At 35.0% G+C, this 23,615-nt stretch overlaps 1 protein-coding gene across 7 annotated transcripts in view; it reads right to left on the minus strand.

The window, feature by feature from the left end:
- The window catches only part of LOC138715219 (receptor-type tyrosine-protein phosphatase T-like), a 154,858-nt gene that overhangs the window by 58,065 nt on the left and 73,178 nt on the right, over positions 1–23,615 (minus strand). For 6 of the 7 annotated variants that reach the window (XR_011336189.1, XM_069847903.1, XM_069847902.1 and 3 more), the window contains 12 exons: positions 22,095–22,255; positions 17,890–17,977; positions 17,262–17,338; positions 15,611–15,745; positions 13,909–14,049; positions 10,863–10,987; positions 9,209–9,344; positions 6,300–6,549; positions 5,798–6,012; positions 4,164–4,301; positions 2,151–2,302; positions 692–827 (listed from right to left, as the gene is read on the minus strand). Coding sequence is in view for 5 of the 7 variants with exons in the window: in XM_069847903.1 (XP_069704004.1) it covers positions 692–827; positions 2,151–2,302; positions 4,164–4,301; positions 5,798–6,012; positions 6,300–6,549; positions 9,209–9,344; positions 10,863–10,987; positions 13,909–14,049; positions 15,611–15,745; positions 17,262–17,338; positions 17,890–17,977; positions 22,095–22,255 (1,754 nt within the window). In the remaining 2 variants the exon portion in view is untranslated. The remainder of the gene's footprint in view (positions 1–691; positions 828–2,150; positions 2,303–4,163; positions 4,302–5,797; positions 6,013–6,299; positions 6,550–9,208; positions 9,345–10,862; positions 10,988–13,908; positions 14,050–15,610; positions 15,746–17,261; positions 17,339–17,889; positions 17,978–22,094; positions 22,256–23,615) is intronic. The other variant, XR_011336190.1, reaches the window with a different exon arrangement.

Genomic DNA, 23,615 nt, shown 5'->3' on the forward strand with positions numbered 1-23,615 from the left:
CGAAGTTTCATTCTTCACAACCAATAAATGACATTAATGTAATCTGCTGCAATCCTTAAGGTACCATTTGTAAAATTGAAATTGCCATACTTACAGTAATGTTATGTTATGCTGGAATAGTCAATTACTGCATTCAGTTGTAAAAACTTCAATTTTTTAAGTTCACCATTATGTTTAATGAAAATGCATTTGACTTAGACATTTCATTCTATTAATCAAAGAAAAATTTTAGACAAGATGAAACCATAGTGTACCGTATATTTGATTATTCATGTACATATTTAGCATACTTTATACATATTTACATGCAGATTTCCTCACTTAAACTTCAGTCGTCATCATCATCATCATCATAATCATACAATTGCATTCGTCTTCATTTTAATTATTACGACCACTATCATCAACAAAAAGTATCTACCAAAAATTATAACAACATTATTAAAAATATGTTGATATGTATGATGGAATTGATGGTGGTTTTGTTTTATATGCAGAAACAGTAAATTAGTAAATAAAATGTAATGAATATGTTACCAGGGAAATGCTATAATTGTCAATTAATTTATACTTTTGATACTAGAATTTCTAATTTCAAAATGAAAAAATGCTGTCTTGGGTATTCGTGTATTTATAGAATTACACGTGTAACAAGGAAAGGATATGCATTGAAATTACTGAAAGTACTCACATAAGATGGTACAAACTGCTCTCGATTTTGACGCACAGTTCGCACGGCATGGCAGACATCACACTCTTGAGTCAGTTTAATTTTGTCCAGAAGGAATGCCAATGATAGGAAGTATCCACAGGCCTTGGCACCATCACTGTAATGATTACAAAATGTATATTATAAGTAGGTCCTACGTCCATTTTATTTCCGGGGTTTTCCCTCAACCCAATACGAGCAAATGCTGGGTAACTTTCGGTGTTGGACCCCGGACTCATTTCACCACCATTATCACCTTCATATCATTCAGACGCTAAATAACCTAGATGTTGATACAGCGTCGTAAAATAACCCAATAAAATAAAAAAAAAAGTCCATTTTATAACTTCGTTTTACTGTTACTTCTGTGCTACATTATTACTGCACTACTTTTGCTCTTATGGCGTCACATCCAAATATGAAGTTGTCGGTGCCATCTGTAACATTTTCTGTGGTTATTTGATCCGTGAAACTTTGTACAGAGTTTATCACGTATGACGCAATCGCCTGCCCACATCTCCCACAGCATGTTTACTGCATAAGCCTAGCACAGTTGCCGTGTCACAGCCTGGTTTGTCTCCCCTGAGTTGTGCGTAAACTAATAATGTGACTAGATTAAGCTTACAGCTTTATTTACAGAAGGTGCCTAAAATGATGTCCCTCGGCTGCTAGAGAAGTCTAATACCTTTTGAACACGTTATTAAACACTTAACGAATTTCGGCTGAAATTGTTGAAATCACAATCACTGAAATGCTAAACGAGGCAACGATTTTATTGGACTATTTTCTACGGCAGCTCCTATCTCGTCTAATTTTTGCTTGGTTAGAACGCTTGGTTTTCTAGTTTCTTTTAGGTTTAACACGGATCCAGTCTCTTTAAATTTTTCTAATAATCTGCATATTGTCGATTTATTGGAAATATGTACTCCAGGAAATTTCTGTATAAAAGCAAGCTGACATTCCACATACGGCTCTGTTCTTGCATAGTTTAACACAATAAACACACGTTGCTCTGTAGTTATAACATAGTGAACGAAACAACACACAGTAAGAATGAACAAACGTGTACTCAATCACACAACAAACGAAACTGAACGAGGTTGAGTAATATGCACTATTTACAGCTAAGGCGCCTGCAAGACTAATCTTGTTACGAGAAACGGGAAAGGCCGCCAGCTGTGCAATTTGTCAGTGCTGCCTTTCTGCCAAGCTAATGCTTTCCGAGCAATGCCAGAGACCTTGAGTTGCGTTGTACGTGAGAAACCTTAATAAGGTAGTAGTATCCTTTTGCTACTATCTCTTTGATGACGACCGTGAATTTTTTTTTAATTGTGATAGATAAATATGAAGTTACCTCAATAAAAACTTCCTCGGCAATACTTTTGTTCACGATAAAATGTACACTTATGTAACAAAAACTATCCAGAATCAGACAACTTACAGGCACGTAACAACAATTGGTCCATTGCCATTGTACAGTCGCTCTGCCTCCTGCCAGAGTTCGAGAATGACGAAAGCAGATGGTGGAAGTTCCTCATCACTCTTCCATCCCTTAAGATGCAAGATGTTCACTTTTTTCTCATTATCTGTATTCTGAAAGAAGTAACCTGCTATTAGTATTATTCCTCCTATACTATATTAATCAAAGTAATGAAGAGAAGAAGAAGTGTCATTTAGCCCTACTGTTTGATGAAAGAAAACTTCCAATCATTCCTCTTTGAGGTGAAAGATGATAACACACTTGTGGCAGAAATGGCTCTAGAGGTCCTGTAACTGTTGGTATACAAGATTCATTCTGTTTACTAATGATCTCGTTAGAGTAGGAAGAAATGAATGTCTCCATCCTCAAGCAGGAAATATTTCGTTATGAACTGACATTTGGCTAGACTGGACATTCACATTGAATGTAACAACAGCCTGCTTGAGGGAAGAAGAAGTCGAAGGAAGAAAAAACAGTCCCATTAGTAAATAATTGTAGAGGGACTTGGTAACCCATACATTTAAAACTTTTTATTGACTTCGAGAATTTGGATGCTCATGAAAAGAATGGGAAGATTCATTTTGAAACAAAACAGATCAATTGACCTACAATATAGGCCTAGTTGGTGGATTATTATTATTATTATTATTATTATTATTATTATTAATTAATTTATTTGTTTCTTTCTTTACATCCAATTACGTTAAATAGAACTGCTTAAAAATAAACGAATAGGTAAACAATAGTGTACTAATGAATATCTGTATACATGTACTCGATCCATAAAACTCTTCTGATTGGACGTAAATACAGCTGAGTGATAATGTGCAGCAAGCAAAGTTTATGCCAAAGATTGCAAATATGAAGTGTTGCAAAAAATAAAGGACTTAACTTTTATAGTAATTATTAGACCAGGCAACAACCGTGTTCTTTCAGGGAAGAATATAAAATAAAGCAAAATAGGGCACAAATAAAAGTGTGCTGTACGAAATGTTATGTTATCATACTTATTAATATACGCAAAGGCATTGCTCATTTTTTTAGAAACACCTAGTGGAAATATAATGAATGCACCTCTAACTTCAAAACGAGTTCAATTATTCAATGTGAGAGGAAACTGTAATGTTTTGAGTAATTATACCAGTGAGAATCAATGAAAAAATTAGATTGGTATGTAGTAAAAGTATTTTATAAAATCTGTGCTGCATGAACACTTCAAAATCTAAACAATCTAAGAGTATCACTCGACCATGTAGAATGGTCTTTGCACTCGACCTATCTGCTGTTTTGCTCACACTCTTAACTTCTCAAGCGCATGGATTAAGTCCATGTCCATTTCTAACAACTACATGCATAACATACATAAGCAAAAATATTAACTGAAAAGTATAAGCCTACAATAAAATGTAGTATTTGCAGTGATATCTTCTTAAGCTCCTTATACCTAATGTACTCAATTTTCTTCAATATGTCGAAATAAAAATCATATATTTATTTACATGGCTTTTAGAGAACCCGGAGGTTCATTGTCACCCTCACATAAGCCCGCCATCAATCCCTATCCTGAGCAAGATTAATCCAGTCCCTACCATCATATCCCACCTCCTTCAAATCCATTTTAATATTATCCCCCTATCTACTTCTCGGCCTCCTCAAAGGTCTTTTTCCTTTGGCCTTCCAACTAACACTCTATATGCATTTCTGGATTCGCCCATACGTGCGCTGTGGTTGTGCCAGAGAATCAGTCTCATTTCGGGGTTTCATAACAAGCTGTTTTTTTACGATGATGGGTTGTTAATACTTTGCCCAACCTCCAAGCTGGAGGACCACCCGTTATCAGCTTCTGCGACTGCTTATTCAATATTTTCGCAGATACCCTCCAAATCTGGAGGCCATCTCCTCTACCCTGAGGATAAAAATCATATAGTGCTAGAAAAAAACAGTATTCTGCCATAATAAGAAATTTATACTCACTGTAGCGTAACAGTTCATAATGGTAATACTGAATGTTGTCCAGTTTGCATGATCACATTGTTGCTTACACCTGATAGAAAGATAAGGTACAGCGTTCAGACTGGGATTTTCTTCTGTGGGCCAGAACTTGCACACATTCTGAAAATGAGAAATATTACCTGTACTCGAATGCCAAAATTAGGAGAAAAAAAAAAAAAAAAAGAAGCAGAATGATAAATTTCTACAGCTAGCTCTGTTTTCAGAAAAAGCTACAAATAACTTTAAATATTTTATGCATACAAAGTAACTACACATATTTAATTATATCAATTAATTAAACTGGGTAGGAGACAGGAGTTAGTTTGAAGTGAAAATAAGAACCGAAATAATATAAGAAATGTTAAAAATTTATAGACGTTCATTTCGTATTTGGGTAAACTTGATATTTCAGGATAATATATTATTTTCTAGGAAGTAATAAATAAAGAGTCTAGTGCAGAAATGTTTAAACTCTGCTTATGGCAGAGAATCTCTTTCATTTCTTAATATAACAGAGAACTTTGAACACACGTTTTCAAGCTTCTGAGGACAAAGACTCTTCTTCCACCAAAAAGGCAAGCAGTGAGTTATGCTCATCGTATTCAATAACAATGTTAGGCATATACCACAACAAAAAACTCGTGAACGTACATACTAGATGGTGTCAACTGACATATTTTGCAAAAACGAAAAACTAATTTTGATGGAAGAGGAGATAATGCCAAGAAAAATTTCTGTACAACAAAACAATTTTTACTGTGTTAGTCCTTGTGTAAAATAAATGTATGGGAAACCGTGGACGCTTTGAATTAGGTCAATGACCAAAAGTCTCCTTAAAAGTAATGCATTAAACTAAATTATATTTTTGCTTCCTTCAACATTGCTCATTGTTCATCACAGTGAGGTGAATCCATGTTGCACAATTATTATTATTATTATTACTACCTCTGATAACGGAACAATATTAGAGGAATGTTGACAGGTAAGACTGAAGAAACCCATAAAAGTCTACTCCTAATATCGTTCTCGCCCACCAAAAATTCCGTATAAACTCACAAGGATTTAAAATCTGATGCTCTTGTCATTCGGCTAATGGTCCGTCATGTTTAAAATAAGGAGCTAAATACTTATTCGTTACTCGTATTTCACTATTTACTTTAACAATATCCAGTACTCGCAAACTATACAATCAGATGAAATAGTGACATGATTGATTTTCAACAAAAAAGTCACAAAATCACCCAAGAATCAAATTAGATTCTTGGTAAAATACTTTCAGAATTCTGCAAATCGTCTAATAATTATGAAGACAAATGGTGTGCAAGATAAAGTACCAGTAACACAATTTTATATAATAATTTATCTCCATATTAAAATATAACTATAACTATGATGATTAAATTTTCACTTCAGCAATTACCATACAAAAAGAGATAAATGACAAAAGAACATGTGTTACTAAATTTATAAACTATATTTATTATTTATTTGTTTTTAATTTATTCTTAGGTAAGAGATATTAATTCATATATTTATATTAATTTTTATAGTTTATTCCTCCAAAGCATAATAGTTTCTTCCAAATCTATAACGACAATAAAAGTGTGTCAACTGACCTTAATTTGTTCATCCAGTTCATTCAGTACAACGATGAGTGAGACGTTTTTCTCGTCAATGAGTCTCCAGAAATCACCAACTGTTGATGGTAGTGGAAACTGTGTAGCCACAAACTGATCCTTAACTTTAAATCCATCTACTGACACTGCATTTATATAATCAGAGTTTCCGTCCTTATGTGGAAATTTGGAGATGAATATTCTGCCAGTTGTTCCTTAAAAATACAAGAATACCCATTAACTTAAAACAGTCATGCTTTCGCATTCATCAGACACAGAACAAACTGTATCTTAACTAAACTCTTCCAACATAACCTCCTATATCATCATTCTAATTAGAATATTAGGTTGTAAAACACGTCATAAAACCAGTACTGGTACCAATATTAAAACGAAAATAGTATACGGTACCTATAAAATGAATCATCCAATCTAAAAACAATTTATTTTCTGTAAAAAGTTTGTACTTTACAGAATTATATAATTCATAATAAATACCTACCAGGTACAATATGCTGATATCTGTTCTTAAATTTGAACTTATCGGCTGGAAGATGACTTGAGTGACATGTTGTAGGTTTTAGAGCTTCATCCTGCCATCTGAGATCATGCAGACGATTGAATTGTCGAAGCAGAGTGCCAGATTGATACAGTTCTTCCACACAGCTCTCGAATTTTCCATCACACGGGATGCTTGTTTGTTCAGCCACCAGACTCTCTAGCAGTACCAAGTGAACCAACTTGTACTGATTCTGAGTAAGAACAGCACACATCACACTTAATTCTATCGAATTATAACATAAAGAATGCCATGTCATTGTCATATATTTGCTGACTACGCTCTTAAAAACTAACTTTTATAGCAGTATATAACTTTTTGTTAACATTGATAGCATTAATGCTGGTGGCAGCAATTTTATTTGAGAAGACTACTTAAAGAAAATAATTTATGAAAACTAGATTACATTTTAAACTGTTAATTTTACACTATTTAAACATTAATGAACTGTATACATATTTTCGAGTTCTAGAACTTTTGTCACAAAGATTTTTCGATTATTTGAGAAACCGGTACATATAATTAACAAATAATTATTGCTCCAAATCATGTTGAACTAATAATACAATATCATTCAAAGTTGATCAAAGATGATGAACATAGAAAGAAACACTGTGTTGACACAAAGAAATGTATGCTACACTGTTAGAGAGACAGCTATAATAATATGAAATTTTGCATTGGGCCTATCATAATTATATAATACCGTGTTACTGATTTCTCTCTCATAAAAGTAAATACCAGTACAGGTATTTTGGAAAATACACTCTGTACCTACATTCAGTGTTGTTAAAACAACAACAACAACAATAACAACAACAACATCATAGAGCATTTCACACTTTCATTTCATTTAGCAAAGGTAAAGGTATTCCCTTAAGCGCCATGAAAGCGCTTGGGAGGTATGGCAATATAGTTCCACGCTTCCATGACCACAGCACTAGAATGAGGTGATATGGTTGGCACATGCTCCAACCACCTTTTAATCCAGGGAAAAATCTGGGGCCTATTCCACCATTAAACTTTGCAACTTCGAAACATTTCACTTGTCACTTTTCAACTTTTAAGAGTGAAAAATCTTCTTGTTCCTCCACAAATTAGAGACTGCTCTGCACTTTTCAAGCAAAGTCTTTGCAACTCTATGTTGTTGAACTCTGTTTCCTAGCCAATAAAGACATACGAGTAATTAATAATTGTTATTTAGATGAAACAGAGAAACTTCTTAAATTTGGTTCCAGGCCCAATTCTTTCAAGAATCTGTTTGAGTTGGCGTAATCCGAAAACATTCACAAAATTGGGACAAATATAAGTTAAGTTATGGAAATTTATCCTGACTTTATACACCTACTCTTTTTGGGTTCTTTGTCACTTGAATCACTTAATAGTAAATGTTCTCTTCATATGATATTTCTTCTCTAAATTATATTGAATCCAAAGCAAAAATAGACTGAATATAATGAATTTGATCTTAATGGCAAAGAGGCTCGACTCTTTGCAAAAATCCCATTCATTTTTCAGCATATGACTTTGCACTTCAAAATTATTGTAATGGTGGAACAAAAGTAATAATATATTTGAAAAGTTCCTCTACTTTTCCTTCTCACTTTGCGAGCCAGTTTTGAAAAGTGATACAGTAGTGGAACAGAAACTACAAAGAAGAGTGCAAATTGCAAAGTAAAAAGCTGAGAAGTTTAATGGTGAAACAGGCCTCTAGTACTCAATTTGAGAGGAGACTGAGTGAACGCTGGGGCCATTCTGGAAGTTTCGGCAAAGAAAACAAACTGCCAATACCTAGGATCTTCCAGCTCATAGGCAGTTATTACCGGTACTACTAGAGTACTTAGGCACGAATGACCAATTGTGCATCCCATAAATTAGAAATCAACCCAGGAGACTGCAGTAGATGACCAACTGAGTTTCATTTTCTGAATTTCCTCTGGAGGCAACATGTGTTTCCCAAAGTATCTATGCCTCATGTGGCTTCAACCTGGGCAGTCCAGCAGAATGTTGTTGTTGTTTTCTAATGCCAGGCGTTTGACAATAAAGTCATTTGACCTCTTGCACTCCAATATTTTTCAAAGATATTATCATGACCAGCCAATGAAGCACAGATTTTGAGGTGTTCCGAATCCATTTCTTGGTTTGAGTTGCACAATGGGCAGTTAGGGGACTGATATATTCCAATGTCCAGCAGAATGTAAGGTGATGACTAAACATGCATCCCACATTTCCTACAAATATAGATTTTGTATACTGGTAGGTACTTTAAGGGTTTAATATTCTTCACATAAAAAGTTTGTGTTAATAGAAATAATGTAACACACTTCTACAAAGCATTAGCGGTATCATTAAATGGTGTTAATGGTAAAAATAAATTTTCTTATTTGTGGTTGCGAAAACTGGATTCTGAAGAAATGATGGAAAAGAAAATTTGAATCTGCAGAGATGCAGTTCTTTAGGCAAATAATGGATTAAGTATACTTACATGACCACATCTACAGTACCAACATCAGACAGCAATTGACCATCTTTAACTTGGGAAACAAAACTGAGCAAATTAATCAATTGTGGTTTCAATCTATAGAAGGTATGGATGCACCTAGAATGTTACTGATTTTACAAAACATACCATTTGGTGGACGACGTTTGTTGGAAGACTTATATTACGATGAGTAGACGATTTTTTAGATAGAACACAAGCTACTAAGCCTTATTTATCTATATTATTTTACAGTTTTAAGTGAATTCTGTATGACTTGACCAAAACACTTGGATATGAATATTTAATAGCGTAAAATCAATAACATATATGAATATAATTATTTTTAATACAAGATATACAGTATACATACTAAGTTGTACACCATATCAGACCGTTGTTCTCTGATTTGTTGCTGGAAGCTCAATACATCTACATAACCTTCAGCTGCAGCCATACGGAGACAAATATCTGCAAGAATGACGGTGCCTGTTCTTCCAACTCCAGCACTGGAATGAGACAGGGGCTTAATTTTAGAACCCATACTTAATTAGATTAACTGTTAACTTACCTATGTTTACCTATGACATATTATAACAACTCACATTGTTATTATAACACTCTGTGACAAGAACTCTTATCAAAATTTTAACTAATCTTTCTGAATTAGCAGAGAAACATAATGAATCTCCAGTGATTTATATTGGGTGTGCAGTGTGTTGTAGTGAAAGTGCAGTGAGCTTCAAAGCAAATTCTGAGAGTTATTATAGTGGCAGAGAAAAGAGATTGATTTATAGTGAAAGAGTGCGAGTTATAGTGAACGAGATAAAATAGCTTGCAATTAGGTCTAGGTTAGCGATTTTGAGGTTAATATAGTAAGTACGATTCTATGGAATAATAAGGGTGTAATTGATGATTTGTTATTTGAAGTGTTGCATCAGTGAAGAAATGTGTTGTGTCAGTGAAGTGTGTTTGTATCAGTGAAGTTTTATAGTTTATAGTGGTACCGGTAATGCAAAGTATTTGAACAGTGAAATGTTTTTGAAGCATTAGTGAAATCAGAATAGTGTCAGTAAAATGTGTCGTAGTTTCACTGCAGTAAGTGAGTTGGGAGCGAACTGAGTGTAGTGTTGAAAGGTACTTCGTTATTTTAAGTAATCATGCTTAATGAATTTAAATACTATTATAGTCACAATCATGCCATGGTATGAAAGAAAAATTTCACAACTTCGAGCGGGAATCGAACCTGCGACTTCCTGTTCTCCGGTCAGGCGCTCTACCACTGAGAACAGGAAGTCGCAGGTTCGATTCCCGCTCGAGGTTGTGAAATTTTTCTTTCATACCATGGCATGATTGTGACTATAATAGTATTTAAATTCATTAATATGTCACATCAACGGACGTGTATACGTCACCAAACATCGTAAGATTAAGATAATCATGCTTCATTTAATTTAGGTTGCTCCCTGTTAATATTATATTATTATTATTATTATTATTATTATTATTAATTGTCGTTATTGAGTGTAATTAGTTACCACTGCCACCGGGTATTTACCCATTTGCAGTGTAAATAAATGAAGAGTCCACTGCAAGAATGATGGATGTCATTTGGAATACATTTTGCAGGAGAAGCAATTGAAAGTTTGAAATGCTTAGCGCTCAAAGCTTAACTGTGATTTTCCGATCATTACTGGACAATGACTATCAGTGTTAATGCCATATAACTCTCTATGTACATTCTATATGTCTTAAGCTATGCATTGACAGTCTTGGTTCATTTTCGACAAGAAAGTGGCATCCATCATTCTTGCAGTGGACTCTTCAAATGTATACATACAACATTTTTTCAAGTCTCTGGCATTAGAAAGTGTCAAAGAGTAAGCACTATGCTTCAGATAGTAAACGACCAGCAAAAGAGCTATAGAAAAGAGCATTGCATAAAATGGTACCGGTTAATTCAACTCTAAATAGAAGTTTGTGGCTGGTAAAAATAAAAGTAAAATATAGGACGAAAAGATACATACCTGCAATGCACTACAATTGGACCTCTTCCTGGTTGTGTGATCAACAGTCGCTTAAGATATGATGCCAGAGACTGAGGATAAAGTGGAACACCATTCTCTGGCCAGTTAAAATGGAGGTGGTTAACCTAAAAAATAAACTCACTTGATACAGAAACCTATTACTAGGATGTAATTTACTTTCATTAGAACATTTTTTGTTTTACACAAATATAAAAACTATTGTAAAGAATATGAGACATTTACAGTAACCAGACGAGTTTTCGTTATACCGGTAATATAAGAACATTTAATCACAAATAAAATTCTTTTCTTTTTTTTCTAAAGTTGTGCTTGTTGACGTGTAGCCATTTGTGTCTCTGCCTACTTTTTGGCGATTCGATTATGATGAAGAATCCTGTTTTGAGGTTGAGGCACCCATTAGATAGGATTCTGTTAGACCTGTATGATAGGATGACATGTGAATATGGAAGTAGCCAAGATGGATGAAGATGAAGGTGATAATGAAAACGAAATGAACCCAGAGTCTAGCACCGAAGTTACTCAGTATTTTCTCTTAATGAGTTGAGGGAAAATCCCGGAAAAACCCCAACCAGCAACTTGTCTCAACCAGGATTCGATCCCAGATCAGTTAGTTTCACAGTCAGATATGCTGACCACTATTGCAAAGCGGTGGAATGACAAATAAAACTAATACCAGTACTGTACTTTTGTTTCTATGTCGAACTGTTATAGGGGTTACCTTCATCCACTATAAAATTAACGAAAATATTACAAATAATATGCCCCACACATACACAAGAGCGCACAGAGAGAATAGGGAGAAGGGTTAGAGGGTAAGGAAGAGAGAGCTAGAGAGAAGGGGGCAGAGAGAGGGAGGGAGGGGGAGAGAGAGAGGGAAGGAGGGGGAGAGAGAGAGGGAGGGAGGGGGAGAGAGAGAGAGAGACAGGGAAAAGGGGAGAGGAGACAGTGTGTGTGTGTGTGAGACTTAGCCCTAGTTATATATATAACTGCCACCAGTGCCACCGGGTGTTTGCTCATTTGCAATGTAAATAAATACATACCGGTACATATGTGAGTCTCTCTCATGGATGGGTAATTTGCTGTGTTTTTCATCAATCATCAAATTCGTAGACACATTATGCAATTAACTGTAAAGATTTTAACAGATAATTGAATGAGCCCTTATATGGACTGGGTTTAGCTGATGATCGTGACTGTCGTGGATGCAATTTATAAAGTGAAATAGAACAATTCTGTCACTATCCTATGCTCGCAAACTTAGGGGACTTGTGCTGGGAAATTTCTGACCTGACATGACAATCAACAGCAGATGATCTCCAACATCCTCAAATTCGTCTAGCATCTTTGAATGGCTTAAGAAGTTAGAAACACAAAGAAGCTGTTAAGAAGATAGTAGAATAGGCCTATATAGGTGGCCTGAGTGAGTGTGAATTTGTCTCATCCTCCAATCCAATCCAGTACCGGTACTTGAGCATATCACAATGTCAGTACAGTTTTGCTAATCCAGTTCATTTTATGGATGATGGCAGGGGATACGCCTATCCCAAGAAAATCTGCTCCAACACTGTTTTATTTCCACAAAAAAATTCCACTTGCACTTGCTAGGATTTTAACGTGAGTGTCAGGCTATTTTGCTAATGGTCCGCCAGATTCAAACTCACTAAAAATTTTAAGACTGAAATTAGTTACTAAGATTAGACAAGTAAGTCAAATCATTAAAATTTTACTAATATAATCAAATTTCTAATAAATTATGTAAATCCAATGAAAAATTGTAGCATAGGTGTTTTCTTGTATTAATACCATAGTTCTCTGAATATCTTTGTTTATATTTTCTGTAATACAAATGAAACAATCATACTTATTATCGGCTTAGAGTGTAAACCTGCTAACTGCCAAAAAGAAAATTTTATAAATGAAGCAAAAAATTAAGTTTAAATTAACTCTGAAAGTTTAGGACCAAATCCTAAATACAGGTGGTATTTGTACCTGTACTTCGAATTTGGTTCTCAATTTTCAGAGTTAATTTAAACCAGTTTTATGCTTCATTTGCAAAATTTTCTTTTTGGCAGTTAGCAGGTTTACACTCTAAGCCGACATTATATTTTGATTACAGACATATTAGTTAAGTAATTCTAAATGAAATAATTTGTATCATTACAGCTATTATTTTGATCATTGTCATCATTATCACGTAGCCAACATTAACGTCTTTTTCTTTTACTTGGTTATTTAATGACGCTGTATCAACTAGGTTATTTAGCATCGATGAAATTGGTGATAGCAAGATGGTATTTGGCGATATGAAGCCGAGGATTTGCCATATAGTCCACAACTGTGGAGTAACGGCTAGCACGTCTGGCTGCGAAACCAGGTGGTCCAGGTTCGATTCCTGGATGAGGTTTTTTCCGGGGTTTTCCCTCAACCCAATATGAGCAAATGCTGGGTAACTTTCGGTGATGGATCCCGGACTCATTTCACCGGCATTATCACCTTCATCTCATTCAGATGCTAAATAACTTAAGCTGTTAATAAAGCATCATAAAATCCTACTTAAAAAAAATAATACTTGCCATATATTACCTGACATTCGCTTTATGGTTGGGGAAAACCACGAAAAAATCCAACCAGGTAATAATAGTCCAAGCAGGAATCGAACCCATACCCGAGTGCAACTCCGGGTCAGAAGACAAACATGCTATTGCCTGAGCCACACTGGTGGCTAACATTAATTTCAAACACACTCTAAATGAAATTACTGTAAAGAAAAGCTTTTGCTTTGGTTATTACAAATTAAGAACTATTATTATTCACTTGAAATTTCGATATTCTGTGTTTTGAAAACATTTTCTTTTATTCATGATATATATATATATATATATATATATATATATATATATATATATATATATATATATATACTTTTTGTATATAAATTATCGTTTGGCTATTTTGTGGCCATAACTATATTGTTTAATGGTTTACGTTCATCAAGAAATTAAATTAATGTGTTTCAATATATTACCTTCCTCATCTTACCCTCACACGTGACACTTAGTATTCTAAAAGTGTAGTCAGCAAAAACTTTGCTGGACTCGTTTTTAATAGTTATGGAACCATAAGTGATTTCCTCTCCGGACTCTGGCCAGTACGGTTCACATTTTACCTGAAATGAAAGTCAAATTAAAGTATCATACTCCAAGTCATCAATAATAACAATAGTAATGAAAGTGATGATAAAACGATGACTAAAAGACGAGCAAAATACGAAATTTAATTGGTATTCTAAACCATTCCCGGCATACCCCCGATTTATAACTTGTATTGGGCAAGTCCATGGTTCAAGTAACACAAGGGTTTCTCCAGAAGCTTAGATTCCCCTGTGGCATCCCAATAAATCGTTATCATCTCATTTCATTGCGGGTGTAACTTAGACCAGCCTCCTATGGTGAACACTGAGCAACAACTCTGTCGGTAATAAATTGGTCTATATAACTGGCTTCATATGGATGAATGACGGACAGTCGAGTAACTAAGGGTCGCAGTAGGGGCTTCTTGATAAGGACACTCCTCTTAGCTAACGTAAGTCACAAGGAAACATAGCTTGAACGATTATAAATCAACAGTTAACTTATATGGTAAAACCAACTTCTTCAGTACAACAAAACTCCAAATAGATAATAGACGAAAAACTTTACGGGAAACATCATGTAGTTTATATTTAAAGACAAAATGTAAATCTACTGAAATTACTGTAATAGCAAACAGAACCTAGAGAGTTGATATTATTTCTTTAACACTGTTCTGTCTAGCTCACATGAGATACAAAATTGCTTTCCATAGCTGAAACTCATACTAAGAAAATTAGAAATTATCTAAAATACTGTTTTGAAAATATGTCTTGGAAACAGAGCTCAGTGTTCTATCATTAAAATATTTTAGCAAAAATAATTCATGATTAACATATAAATTACTTCACATATAGGTACATTCCACCAATAGTCTATATGTTACCAATCTCAGAGTCAGCTAAACAAATATTTGGCTATGCCTTATATCAAATAAACACGAAATGCCTGTTAGAAGCACAGAAAAACAGAATTCCATAATAGCACATAGAGTATTCAAGGATACAATTATCAGCAGGAATGTGTGGCCTCCTCGATCCTCCAATCTAACCCCTTGTGACTGAGGAAATCAAGGAAAAGTGTACAAAAATAACCCACATATCCTGTTAAGACCGAAAAATAAAAGCAGGAAAAACATCACTTCCATTTCCCAATGGAAATTGTAGGAAATGATGCATTACTTCTGAAAATGATACGACAAATGTTTGAAACGAGAAGACAAAATAGTTTCAGCACTCCTTTCTTAACTTGGGTAACTAAATGAAGTTTTAAATGCTTTTATTTAGTAATATTTTACACTATCAGTTTGTGGTGTGTCTAATTACTGACACAGCACTGCATATCAACAATAACATGCTCTTGGCATAGCTGTATCCACATTGCAATTTATCTACAATCTATCCACGCAGTGGTTTATTTTCTTTAACTGTTAGATATTCAAAATATACACATAAATGTAATCATTTAATATGCGCCCAGCTAACAAGATAAACTTTAATGTAGTTTAATTATATTTTTCATATTATTGTTATGTGTATGAATGCCAACATGCATAATGAATTACTACAGATCACTAAAAGAATGAAGTATCTTACTCACCTCGTCATTCTCCACAACATTAGTCAGTATAGAAATAACTTGTACATGTTCTTGCCAAATCATTCTCCAGAAATCAGAAACAGTATTGCGTTTGGGACCTTGTGTCGCAATGTAGAATTTAGGTGAATTGTATCCCTAAAACAAATGGGGATTCGCAAAAAAATAATAGGGCATGAAAGTTGTTAATAATCGTAATTCAAACATACACGTCATTACGGTACAATAGTTATTTATAAACCCTGTGTAGAAAGTAGAAATCTTTTGCGCAGGTGGAAAGATTCTCAGCATGAGCTGTAGACGAGTATTGAAATTACACAAGCGCAAAAGAGTGCATGCTACACACAAGTTTCATAAACAATGTTTCTTTATTACTATGACAAAAACATTATTTATCCCTAGACTGCTCACTCTTTTTTGGACTCATTACTGCTCACCTAGGGTATGTTGTCACCCCACGACTTTTCTCTCCTCCCTCCACTACAGTTATTGAAACTTTTATTGTCTTTGAATAGCACAAGCTATTATTAGATTATTGGACAAAACTACAGAAGAAAATGGAGTCATTTGAGGTGACGAGTCACCTCGGGGAGCATTGTAGGGTTATATAAAAAATATATTATAGCACTACAATAACACATATTATCCCACTAAATAGTAGTAGTAGATTATGAACATGATGGATCGATTTGAAACATTAGTATGGTGACAAGTGATATTTATAATTTACATACGTATATGCCATGAAGTGTGCGATAGAAAACCCTTACTTGTTTTTTTTTAGTTGGTTATTTAACGACGCTGTATCAACTACTATGTTATTTAGAGTCGATGAAATTGGTGATAGCGAGATGGTATTTGGCGAGATGAGGCCGAGGATTCGCCATAGATTATCTGGAATTCACCTTACGGTTGGGAAAAACCTCGAAAAAACCCAACCAGATAATCAGCCCAAGCGGGGATCGAACCCGCGCCCGACCGCAACTTCAGACCGGCAGGCAAGTGCCTTAACCAACTGAGCCACGCCGGTGGCCTCTACTTGTTGTTATGGTAGTAAATAAAAATGTTTATGCTTATATTGTTTTGACTTTTACACAACAGCGCTCTTTCTAAAACAGAAGTGTATAGATCCTTCTGTTTAAAGAGGAACCATTAATGGAGTAGCGTATCTTGACAAATCATTAATATCCTCATCCCATAACTTGACTAAGATTATTAAGAAATAATACACGTTGCCATCAGAACAGAACACCCCCAGATTCCCATTGTGACGTGCGTAAATACCGATACTTCAATAACAGTTTTCCAGATAGGTGGATTGGAAGGGATAGTCTGATAAATTATTGGTCACCTTGTTCACCTGCTATTATCATTTTTTTCCTGGAAATTCATAAAAAATTACTTATATATCATCGTTATCAGTAAAGTCTAGATATTTTGATGTCTAAGATGTATCATCAAGCATTATGCAGCGCATTAGGGGAAGATAATAAATATAGGTGGTAAATTCGTTGTGCCAAAAATAGAAGCCATGTTGAACTGTAACCGTGTCAGAAAAATTTGAAGTGTTTAATTTAAATATTTAATGCTTGGAATGTTAAGTAGGACTACACACACGCATAAAATTGTAATTTGTTATTCCAACAGAACTTACATTTATGTAATTTGCATTAATGTAGTCTGATAACGGATCGCCTGGTATCTTCTTGAGCTTCACTCTCGTATCATCATCTGAAAATTATAATATGTCTGCATTAAAAAGAGTTATTAATAAGAAATACCGTATATAAAAAAGATGTGTTCCTTCGTAAATTAACTTCTTGAGCTCATACAATTACGGTACAGTACCAATATATAAAATATACATGATTCCCTGGAATTTCATTCACTGGAAAGATTTAATATTTTATATCTATGTTTCTATAAAAAAAAAAGAGTTCTACAAGTCTAAAATTTATTTTACCCTACAAATCTGCTCAATTCTGCCTAGTAAATTATCAATATGCTTATTATAATGTTCATATTTATTAGCACTGCAATTCGGTGCACTTCCAGTGGCAGTTCTATATAATATACAATAACATTAGGCTACAATAATTACAGCAATAAAAGAACACAAAATTAAGTCTAACTATAAATAAATAATTCTTATAATCCTAGGACTTATTAATAAAGACTAAACTATAAAGCATGTCTATCCAAAAGTAAACCTAACTTACAAGTAAACCTATTTCTATTAAACCAACCATAATGAAACATTTAATAAGATAAATGTCACTCACAAGCCACTAGTTCATCATATCTATTCTTTTCCTTATTTTGTGGAAGACGTCCATAGTTACAAGGTCGAATCAGTCCCCTTGCAAATAGCTGAAACATTGAATATGATACAATTATTATACTGTAGAACTTTTTAGCCTCATTTTCAAAATACAACTTTTATACAATGTGAAGGTTCTACTATATTTTGTAATCTTTCTTGGATGTATCGTGAGGCAAAACAGACCATTCAAAGATATACATTTGTTTCTTCACTGGCCTACTTGAACCTTCAAAAATAAACTATTCATCCTGCTTGGCAGAACAGGTCACACAATTGTACCTACACCGATTTCACATTTCTGATAATCCTGCATTGCACCTCTTGCAATAATCATGATGAAGATCTGGAACACATTCTTCTATACTGTCCATCCATAAATCGCAAAAGAAGTAAATTAAATCATCAGTACCGGTACCAGTTGCAGAAGACACAGCCCTGCAATATATGAATGAATTTAAATTCATTAATATGTCACATCAACGGACGTGCATACGTCACCAAATATCGTAAGATGAAGATTACACCTGCAATATATATTGACTACACCCCAACTCTGTCTACTAGCAACAGGCATCTATAATGAACACGGATCAAAATGCTCCTCATTTCTCGTGAAAAATAACAATGAATAGACTACAGTGGACTATAGTGGATTTTATGTTGTCAGCAAACAGCTGGATACATTAAGAAGATTGACTGACTGATCCTGCTTGGCAGAATATGAGGGATAGGGCAGTCTTAACTAAATAACATATTTTGTTAATACCTTTTTTTTTATCGATTAAGAATGTAGGTAAGCTCTCTTGAGCCCCTAACATGATTTAATACTTCAGCGCAAATTTATTATATCGTGACTTGTGTTTGATCCTAGTTATTGAGTGGAATGATACTTTCTAACATTTCCTCTCACTATAGGCCTACGGTACAAATTTAATTCCATAAACATTCTCCATTTCACTCCATTCTTTTCATTTTACAGCATTTCGTATCTCACAAAATGGTTACTAGGTAATGTGTGAGCTTCAGTGATGCTGGAAGGAGATGACTAAGCCACATTATGCTCACGACTATGCGCTGTCAAGGATGTCCAGTAGGCGAGACCTGTTAGTACACACATGATACTTGACAGACACTCTCATTTCTTTCCATCTCGGCCAACTCTTGAAAAAACTGGTGTAAAGTCAGATTCACATAACTATTGGCATTGTTTCTTGAAGAAAAATAAAAATGGTCCAGTAATTTCATTCTTTTTTCTGGCCATGGTACACCAAACATTATCTCGTGAATGATTACTAATTTACAGATTATTTCACGAGCTGGAACCTTTACATAACGAAATCTTCGAACTTGTAAATTTTGACATGCTCACCCATAAATTGAGAAATCTGCATTTGTCAGAGACTTCAGTGAGTTGGTTCGAATCCTACTTACGGGAAAGACAACAATGTGTTGTATCCGGGAATCGAAGCTCTTCCTGGCTTAACATAACATCAGGTATACCACAGGGTTCGGTACTCGGACCATTGCTGTTCACAATATATGTCAATGATATTACATCTCATGTAAGGATTGTAACTATCACTTGTATGCTGACGACCTTCAATGCTACATCTCTTCCCGCTTAGATCGAATAAATGACGCTATAGACAAATTGAACGAAGACATTGACTCGATTGTGACATGGACAAAGAAATTCCATCTTAATATCAATACTGGAAAGACACAAGCAATCATATTAGGACACAAACGGCAAACCGACGCTGTAAAGCACCTCGACATTTCCCCCGTTAAAGTAAGTACAGTGCATATCCCTTTCAGTTCTTCGGTAAAAAATCTTGGCATTCACATGGATAAAATCTCAACTGGGACATGCAAATCACAGAAACCTGCAGAAAAGTATATTATATTATCCATGTGCTAAAAAGGATAAATGTTCATCTTCCCTCTTGCTTAAAAAAGTTCCTTGTATTTCCCTATTGTAATTGTAAATTTAATATTAATTGTAATCTTATTGTTCATGTTATAGTTGTAATCCCCTGGTAGAGGGGCAGAGAAGGCCCGACGGCCTTATCTCTACCAGGTTAAATAAATAAATACTACTAAATACTAAATACTAATCGTGGAGATGGAATTCAGTCTTGTTGGAGAAGAATATAATCATGCAAGTTATTAAAAAATCATTTTAGTCCTTTTGGCAGGATCGTATAGCTTCTGGCACACACTAATTTTGTATGGTTTGACTTTCAACAACTTTATAGCTCTATGCATGAAGAGCAAGAAATTGGGCAAATGGTATAATGAATTTTTTTAATGGAAATTTTCCAAGCAGTATACAATGGCATCCAATGTGCCTTTCGTCAAAACCCTTTTTCCTTTCTACGTTTCTTATATGTACTACTTCAGTCTTCCAAAATTTACGTACTAATTTACAGATTATTTCACGAGCTGGAACCTTTACATAACGAAATCTTCGAACTTGACAAGAGGACTCTGCACATATAAGAAGAATATATAAACACACAATTGTTCTAAATAAAATCTGAACTAAGCCATATTGCACACATTTTAAGTAGATAATGCACTGTAACTACAAAAACGCCTTGTTACAATCAGAGACAGTATAATTACTGTATAGTGATTAAACTCTGTATTTATTCGGTATTTTCCAATACCACTAAAGAAAACTGCATATGTGTAATACCACTATGACATCATTATATAGGATATTTGCATTAGTATATGCGTACTGGGCAGATAACTATAAAATAGATGAATGTGTACATCAATTTTTATTTTCGTAGATTATTTTACGATGCTTTATCAACAGCTCTGGTTATTTAGCATCTGAATGAGATGAAGGTGATAATGCCGGTGAAATGAGTCCGGGGTTCAACACCGAAAGTTACCCAGTATTTGCTCATATTGGGTTGAGGGAAAACCCCGGAAAAAACCTCAACCAGGTAACTTGCCCTGACTGGGAATCGAACCCAGGTCACCTGGTTTCGTGGCCAGACGCGCTAATCGTTACTCCACAGGTGTGGACGTGTACATCAATAAAATACTGATATAATACAGGTAAAACCATTCAAATTGAAATAAAGCATCAATACTTTTAATTAATTTAAGCTGTGTTTTCAACAGTTCGTTTTGATGAGTGCCTGATAAGCTCCAAGAACTTACTATATCAGCATTAGAAACCTGTACTACCCACTCCCAAAACTTCATAACTATTGTAGGTGGCTCTGTCAATCCTGAGGTAGGATGGTCCATCATCCGATTCATGACTGGAACAATAATCGCATGTAGGGTGTACAATGGGCCAACGTAGACCTGAGTGCATGAATCAATTCTAGGTCCAGCACTCGAAAAGCTAGCCAGACAGTCAAGGTGGGCTGATTTAAATGGAAAGAAAGAAAACTAATCCACATACCGATATTTGGATTACCAGGCAATGTCCAACACATCCAGATGCATACATAAACAACTGCATAACTTCTCTTCACGCAGTAACTTGCGCAATGGCACATAATCAGAGCTAGTCCTAAATAAAATTTGTTTATTTCCTAACAGTTTATAAAGTTTTCTTAGTAAAATCTTAAATTAATTATTTTAGGGACTATTTAGTCCTCAGTTTTTACAGATATATAGCCTATAAGTATCGGTAAAAGAAAAACTGATATCTGACATATTTTATCATGTAATGGTATTCTATCTCTAGTTAGAACAGTTGGATAACTCAGACTGATTGAAAACATACCACATGTGTGTAGTTTGACCTCGAAGTGCTAACAACCAACCAATACCGATGTCTTTGTTTATGTCAATACAGAGAAAGCCCGCACATGGCCCATGGCAGACTGAGACAGTTAGTAGTTTTGTAATGCAAGTTTCTAAGAGAGTTTCTATTTTAAGATATAGGTTTCCTAAAGAATTCTGGCAACATTTATTCAAATTTTATTACTTTGATTCACACGCACGCACGCACACACGCACAAAACACACAAACACACACACACACACAACACACACACACACACACAAAACACACACACACAACACACACACACACAACACACACACACAACACAACACAACACACACACACGCACACACACACACATACACAACACACACACACACACACAAAAAAAGAGCAATACTTACTGCATGTTGACGCTGCAATTCACCAGATGTTAAGCCGATCTTTACATAATTCTCTAGGTCTCCAATTGCCACTCTGCGACTGAATCTCCTAGTAGTGGAGAGTTTTGGTCCCACAGGTAATGGCATTTTACTGATTTCCAGATTAGAATCAGTTTGGTTTTCTGTAAAAAAAAATTCACCAAGTAAATTTCGACAAGAATGATAGAGGTAGATGTTATTTATTATATTACATTAAAACATTAGACATTTTGAACATGATTCTTCTTCTTCTCCTTCTTCCTCTTCCTCTTCTTCCTCCTCCTCCTCCTCTTCCTCTTCCTCTTCTCCTTCTCCTCCTCCTTCTTCTTCTTCTTCTTCTTTTCTTCTTCTTCTTCTTCTTCTTCTTCTTCTTCTATTATCATTAACATGAATATTACTATAATTGAAGTCATTATTATTATTATTATTATTATTACTGTCCTGCGCTGTGGAGTTGTGGTATAAGGCATCATGTTACGGAATATGTGCTGGTTCGAGTCGTCATGGGAGAAGACATTTTCTCATGAAATTTAGGCCGGTGAGTTTTTTTTAGTAGGTTATTTTATGACGCTTTATCAACAGCTTAGGTTATTTAGCGTCTGAATGAGATGAAGGTGATAATGCCGGTGAAATGATTCCGGGGTCCAACACCGAAAGTTACCCAGCATTTGCTCATACTGGATTGAGGGAAAACCCTGGAAAAAACCTCAACCAGGTAACTTGCCCCGACCGGGAATCGAACCCGGGCCACCTGGTTTAGCGGCTAGACGTGCTAAAGGCCGGTGTATGGGGCTGTTTGTAATGCACTTGGGGAACCATGATAGGTAGCGAAATCCGGTTACGAAAGCCAGCTATAATGGCTGGAGGTTTATCGTGCTAACCGCACAATACCTTCCTTCTGGTTGAATGATCGTCCACCTCTCCTTTGGCATGTGAGCATGAGGCCAGCAGCTGGCTGTTAGTCTTGGCTCTTAAAGTGCTATAGCACCACGGATTATGTTGTTGTTGTTGTTGTTGTTGTTATCTAATGCTGGGCTTTGGCAACGAAGCCATTAGCGTTCTTGCTCTCCAATATTTCTCTGTGGTGGATCCATCAGGTAGAACTTCACATGTTATGAGATGATCTTCAGTCATTTCTTCTTCTTTGTTGCATAGAAGGCAATTTGGATTTGTGTAAATTCCTATTTTATTCAAGTGTTAATTAGCACCACGGATTATTATTATTATTATTATTATTATTATTATTATTATTATTATTACGGATTTGAGAGAGGTGGGATATGATGGTAGAAACTGGATTAATCTTGCTCAGGATAGGGACCGATGGTGGGCTTATGTGAGAGCGACAATGAAACTCCAGATTCTCTAAAAACCATTTGTAAGTATTATTATTATTATTATTATTATTATTATTATTATTATTATTATTATTAATCAATAAAGAAAAACATACATTTCAATACTGTTAAGCAGCATTTTTTCTGTGAAGTGATGCAGTGTCAA

The sequence above is a fragment of the Periplaneta americana genome, chromosome 15, assembly GCF_040183065.1.
Source record: "Periplaneta americana isolate PAMFEO1 chromosome 15, P.americana_PAMFEO1_priV1, whole genome shotgun sequence".
NCBI lineage: Eukaryota > Metazoa > Arthropoda > Insecta > Blattodea > Blattidae > Periplaneta > Periplaneta americana.